The sequence below is a fragment of the Cyprinodon variegatus genome, unplaced genomic scaffold, assembly GCF_000732505.1.
Source record: "Cyprinodon variegatus isolate N-32 unplaced genomic scaffold, C_variegatus-1.0 Scaffold25, whole genome shotgun sequence".
Classification (NCBI taxonomy): domain Eukaryota; kingdom Metazoa; phylum Chordata; class Actinopteri; order Cyprinodontiformes; family Cyprinodontidae; genus Cyprinodon; species Cyprinodon variegatus.
Genome location: NW_015150478.1, coordinates 989,682 through 996,335, shown reverse-complemented (window position 1 = coordinate 996,335; position 6,654 = coordinate 989,682). Strand labels below are relative to the sequence as shown.

General features: G+C 37.0%; 1 protein-coding gene across 4 annotated transcripts in view; it reads right to left on the bottom strand.

The window, feature by feature from the left end:
- The window catches only part of klhl29 (kelch like family member 29), a 350,083-nt gene that overhangs the window by 123,893 nt on the left and 219,536 nt on the right, over positions 1–6,654 (bottom strand). For all 4 annotated transcript variants that reach the window (XM_015395203.1, XM_015395194.1, XM_015395219.1 and 1 more), the window contains one exon: positions 2,781–2,893. In XM_015395203.1, the coding sequence (XP_015250689.1) occupies positions 2,781–2,893 (113 nt within the window). The remainder of the gene's footprint in view (positions 1–2,780; positions 2,894–6,654) is intronic.

Genomic DNA, 6,654 nt, shown 5'->3' with positions numbered 1-6,654 from the left:
TCAGAATTCTGACTTTTTCCCCATACTATACTGAAATAAAATTAAAAAAATCAGTTAACTTTTTTTTTTTTTCCAGTGGCCCTAATCCTCTTCCGTATATTTCTGACTAGCTTTCCTGCCCCAACAAAAAAAAAGTTTCTTTGCAGAATAATTCTGCCATTGGACCGTAGGTCACCTCAGCGGATGGTAGTCCCATCCACTATAGTGACCTTTAATTACAAATTTCCAAGCTTTATGTAACACGATCGCTATGCTCATACATCATTTGACATATATTTTAAATAGAACTCAAGTAGAACAGTTGGTTTCCCACCACCCTTTTATAAAGCCAGATTAGGAGATTGTCATACTGATAGCTGTATCAGATGATGCTTTGAACAGTGCAAAAACCTATTATTGGTCGCTCAGACACAATTGCAAAAAAAATGCAATGAATGTTTTCCATTATGCAATTAAGCATAAAGCTCAATAGCAATTAATGATTTTACACGCAGCAGTGAATGTGGACAAAACCTTTAAGGCAAAACCTGCTGAATAATCCATTCACTTCTATACAGCCCTAATCTCCTATTAAAAACAATTCACTTAAAACCTTACAAATGGTTAGCTGTCTATTTCAACAAAACCAAAGGTTAAGATTATGTGTATTTTATTCTTGCAAAGGCAAGGTCAGAGAAGCAGCATGCTTTCAAACGCTGCTGTGTATTTTCTGATTCCATGCTCTGATGCTCTCATTATCATTTCTAAGTAATTTAGGATGATTTTCCTCTCATTCAAGGTACAAAACAACTGAGAAGTCTTTGAATTCTTTTGTTTTTCAGTAGGTATCTGTCTGCATCTTTACCAGTAATTTATTTAAAAGCAGCTTTGAACACACATCTGGTCAGAGGTTCATATATACTCATTACCATTACAGTGGTAACAGTTTGGGGTTTTACAAGCGCATGTAAACATTTGTTTTTCAGAATTTAATGATTATATGGCATACATTTTAAAGCAACATAAATTGATTTTCTCTAATACATTTTTTGCACTGGATAGTATGAGTACACCTTGCTTCAAACTTGGTCAAATGGTGTTTAGCAAGTAAAACCCTGACAGCATATATTTTTTATCCATTCTGTAATAATTCAGCAAGGTTATTTGTCCAGTCTGTTCGGTAGGATTATTGGAGAACATTTAAAGAGCCGGCTTCCTTGCATATGATCCGTTTTTACACATAGTCCATACATTTTACACAGGAATGACCTTACAGTTTTAAAAAGGTTACTACAGCATATTAATGCTAACCAGCATCAATATTCTCCTACATAGTTTTAGAGGAAAACAACCACCGAGACTCAAGCTCATTATGAACTGATCCAGAAGAGAAACCTTTCAGCTTCCCACACGGAAGAGTCCCCTGCTTTGGTTTACAACGAACATTCTTTAAATAAGCAAAATACATTATTGTTTGATAATCATTTATAAACTGCATCTAAACTGATCATATTGCCCTGCCATATTAGTAAATATCAATGGCATTAAGTAATATTTAAGGATTAAGGAGTATTTTCACAATTTTTTTTTAAAAGACCCACCCTTTTCTCTTTAAAAATGCACATACAAAATCCTATACCCACTCCCGAGAGGAAACGCCTATTGAATGTGTGCGAGCATGCACAAGCCCATTTCTCCTTGTGCGTGCTCTGTTTAAAAGTTGCTGTTCTCATAGTTCATACAAGCTTACTGTGTCCAATCGTCCGCCTTAACCCCTAAATCCCTCAATAACTTTATAGAGCGGGGAATATATAGGGGACTTTATAGCGAACTCAGTTAACTGACAGCTCGGACAGGTGATCACTGCTTTTTGCTCTGGTGGTCACGTAACTCCTCCTCCACTGCCTGCCCCATCTTTGTTATGTGCCATAATGCTTTGCAAGGAGAGCTCTCCTCGCAGAGCATTCCGGGATATATCTGCCTCTTGTGAGGATTTTCTTTTCTTCTCATACACTTTGTAGACACTTTTTCTCTTACGACCCTCAGCCGTTTTCAAAGAAAAAAGGTGAGCTTCATTGACTGTCTGAAACCGTAGCTCACCCCAGATATATGCGTAAAAGTGCGGCATGTGAAGAAAAAGATAGCTAACGGGACGAGCACATAGGACGGCCTTATGTGAACATATCACCAGAAGAATTGATAATTAGGAGGACCACTTATTAAGATGATCCACTCGGAAATAAAAGATTGTCCTCTATACCTTTAAGACCTGAACTTAGCCTTTATTTTTAAGTTAACTTCCCCATTCATGATGGACTTACCATTACCCTAACATCAGTGGGCTTTATACTGTAATAGATGATCCTTTTGCCTTTCATAAATAACTTGAATGCAGTTTGAGAAATTAATCAAATATTATTAAACCATCTGTTAATCATTAATAAATGGTATCTTTACCATTTATAAATAATGGATTTGATGGTTACTGTACAGTGTAACCCCAGCTGTTTGACAATAAGAAGTGTGCAGTTTATTTGTAAGTGGCTCAGGAATGATCTTGAAATAACTGAATGAGAGCAAAAAAAACAAAAAAAAACAATACAAAACATCTTAGTTTTAAAATAGTAGAGCCACACAGAGGATAGAGAAGATACATTTTTTCACATTAAAAATACCAGAACAGTCAAAAACATGCTCATGTATAACAATGTTTATCTCCAAATTATACTTTGCTATCGTTATTTGATATTATTTCTTTATAGGTGCAAAGTTGATGACGGAGCTGATCGAGCTCTACTCACCTCAGGGAAGTTCTGAAGAGCAAACGCTTTGGCCATGTTATGGAGCTCAGTGCAACTCATGGCTTCAGCCATGGCTAGAACTCCCAGACAGTTAGCAGCAGTCAACTGTTTCTCTGGAGTCAATAAAGAAGGTCGGAAAGACAAGGAGAAAGGGACAAAAAAGAGAGGAGGGGGGGAGAAACAACAAAGAAACAAAAGACAAAGGCTGATTGATTAAGACAGGGGGGACAAAGCACATTTCAAACATCCATAAAGAGATGTAAGAAGCAACAATAACAGACAAAGCAGCTCCAGGTAGCACACTCTCAGAGCCTACTGGGCTTTGTATCTGCCTGACACCAAGGGAGAACAACTATAATAACTCAAAACAGCTTTGGGGACAAACAACTGGGGGAATCGATCGTTCACAGCCCAGGCATGAGGTAGAGGATATCAGGTAGCAGGATGTGGGATTAGTTGGGCCGCTTTAAAGAAGTCCTGTCAGATCTCGGGATCTGCCATGTGCACACACACATACGCACAAAACCACCCTGATGGCCAGGCCAGCGGGAACAAGGCTTAAGCCACGTTCTGTGATCTTGCGTACCGGTGAAGCATTTAAAGCGACGTCAACAAATAACAATACCGTTTTATCACAAAAGATGTCCCTGAAGGAAGACGTGGGTAAACACCAGGCAGGTAAAGGTTTAGAAAAATAGTTTGCTTGCTGCTGGAAGAGGGTTGATTAAATAATGATCATCAAAGGAAACACCAGGATGTTTATCACTGAAGACAGAGTCTGACAGTCTTTTCTAAACAAATAGCCAACAAAGGTCAGTAAATCTTTGGCAAATCCCAAGTGAACAAAGTCAAAGGAAATGGCAAATTAAAGCAGTGCTGATGCCTGATCTGAGCCTAAATCGAGCCTAGACAAAGCATATCTGAAAATATTTCTCTAAGAAATGACTTATTTTATCATGGCTGCTCACATCCTCCAAATGTTCTCTTTAACTTTGTTTCCTTGATGTAAACAGGATCAAAGCCCAGTTTGTAGAAAGTAAAAAAAAAGTTATTAATACTGCAAAGCTGCAAAGTATTCATAGAATTTAACCATTTTACATTCAGTCATGTTGCAAACAGGAATCATAATGTATTTTATTAGAATTTATTATGATAGGCTAACACAAAATAGCACATAGATATGACGTGGAGGAGAGGAATACATAATTTTTTTTAAGTTAAAAAAATTACTGAGTAGTATTTTAATTTATTCCCAACATGTCCATTCATGTACATACAGTGGTTTCTCTCTACCAACTTTTTACATCTAGAGCTTAAAATTATTCCCATTTTCCTACAAAATATTTTAAGCTTGGTCCTATTCAACAGGGAGAGTCTGTGAACATTAATTGTATGTCTCCCAATTATTCTCTAACAGATGTAGGTCTGGACTTTGACTAGGACATAGTAATAAATGAATATCCTTTGATCTAAACTATGAGGGTCCAACTCTATTTATCAGGATTTTTTTTGTAGGTTTTGTAGGTTGTAGGTTTGAATATGGTCCTACCCCAGCACAAATCAAATAGCATGACATACAGTTTAATGAGGTTCCATCCGATTCAGAAAAGAACAAATAAATTCAGCAAACAGGCCTTAGAAAGTGACTTTGCTTCGTACCAGAACACCCCCCTCTGCATGCTTGCTTTTATTATACAGAACTTGGAAAAAAAAGCTTGAAAGATTTTGTTTATGAAAAACAACATTAAAGAACTTTCGTTTGCTGCATACCTTGGTACAGTAGATATGCAGTTGGACTGAGTCCTTTTATTAGATGTTTAAAGCTGCTTTAAACCCTTCCATTACTTTATCCCTGACCTGTCTGATGTTTTCCTTGGTCTTCATGGGGCTGTTTTTTCACTAGCATTCTCTTATGAATATCTATTGCCTTCACAGAATGCAATTATTAAAATTTTCACTGAGGTGGATTTCTTAATAGGTAACATCTGAGGAACTGGATTTTATTAATTGGCATCAGAGTAATAGAGGCTGAATACAAAGAAGCATCATACTTTTTTGTTGTCGTCAATATGGTTTAAAAAACTTCATTTTTCCACTTTGTATCTGTCAATCACATTAAACTCTAAGAAATACACAGAGTGCTGTGACTCTAACAAGATAAAGAGTAAAATAGTTCAAAGCATATAAATACCTCTGCAATGCAATGTCACAGGGATTGAGTCTATCTGGAGGCATTGCTGATCTCACCATCAAAAAGATAATCCCTCAGACTTTAGGACTTCAAATAGAGCAGGAAAGACACAAAACACTCTGACTTACTTTTGTTTCTTTGACTATGAGGATGGATAAATAAAGGTCAAAGTTGTACACTGGAAATAGGTTGAGGAAATGTTTGCCATTTATCCTAGATGTATTTGTTACAAACCTCAATAATTCTTGACGCAGTATCAATTCCTCTTTGCTCAAGGACATGCGCTTGTGCCTGTATTTCTCTCGTTCTAATGTGCTAAAATGTCATGAATCTTGTCGAGGAAGAATGGATTGACGTCTCGCTGGCAATGAAGGTTACAAATGTGTTCTTCCATCTTTTTTTTCCCCTTCCCAAATTGAGAAAAACAAATCAATATCATGTGCTTCCAGTTCTCCTTTACATTTTTCTCTGCTGCTGACCTTTTTGCCAACATGCCCTTCCCTTGTGTTACAGATACCTCAAAACAATCTCTTAAATGAAATGCAAAAGTTGACATTTGCAGCTTTTTGGTTGCCTGACCCACAGACTTCTGCAACATGCCATTTGCCTTTCATATGACCCCTCAGGACTTCTGAAACCACTCCTCTTGTGTGCTCCACTTTCTGTACCTTTTGCGGGTATAAATCTGTTTGGCTATTTTTCAACTCCATCATTGTCTAGGCCAGAAGATTTGACATTTAAGTGACAATTGTTCCCTGACCTTTTTAGAAATCTGTGCTCGTGCTCCGTCCTGTCCACTGGGACAAAATCAGAGGCACCATGCCCAGCTGAGAGAAATATCAAGTTGAATTCTAACAGGGTTCTAAGCTGTGGAAACACAAAGGAGCGTGTTGTTAAAAACCAGGAAAAAAGGTTAGTTCTAGCCCAGAAGTCTGTGAGGTTATGCATCGTAGAAAAGCTTGTCTTTATATACAATGTCTTGCAAAAAACAAATGCATATCCTTTAAAAGTTTCTTTACATTTTGCCACATCATAGCCCCAATGTTTCATGTGATGGACCAAAAAATGTTACATGTATGCAAGTGAAAGAATACAAGGTCTCAAATAATTTAGCCATTTGACAAAGTATTGAAAACTGTGGCTTGCAGTGTTTTAAAGTATAACTAACCACTGGGGAATTTTGAAAATGAGCAATGCCAAGAAATACTGTGGCACTGTAAAATGTGGGAGAGGGTTAAGCAGGGATGTGATTGTTATGCTGACTAATAGGCACAAAAAAAAACTCAGCTGAAAAAATGCTATCAATCAATGCTCATAATTCTTACAGTTTACGTCACGTTACAATCTGTTCAAAGGTAAATTAAATGCACTATTATGTATGAGGTGGTGTGACGTAGAAATTTTCCAAAATGAACAAATCCCTGCTGTAAGCATGTTTTACCCAAAGACGGCAGCACAAAAATGTTACTTTATGCATAGTGACATTAAAAAAGTGCATTTACAGCCCCATTTATACAGTTTGTCTGCAAAACAAAAAAATTAATTGGGGTTTAGTAAATCTTTAGGCCCATTAATCAATATACTGTAGAAACACCTTTTCCTGGAATTAGAGCTGTAAGTCTTGATGGGGTGGGACCATAACTTATTTCTCCATATTTGGACTGAAACTTATTTCTAATCTTT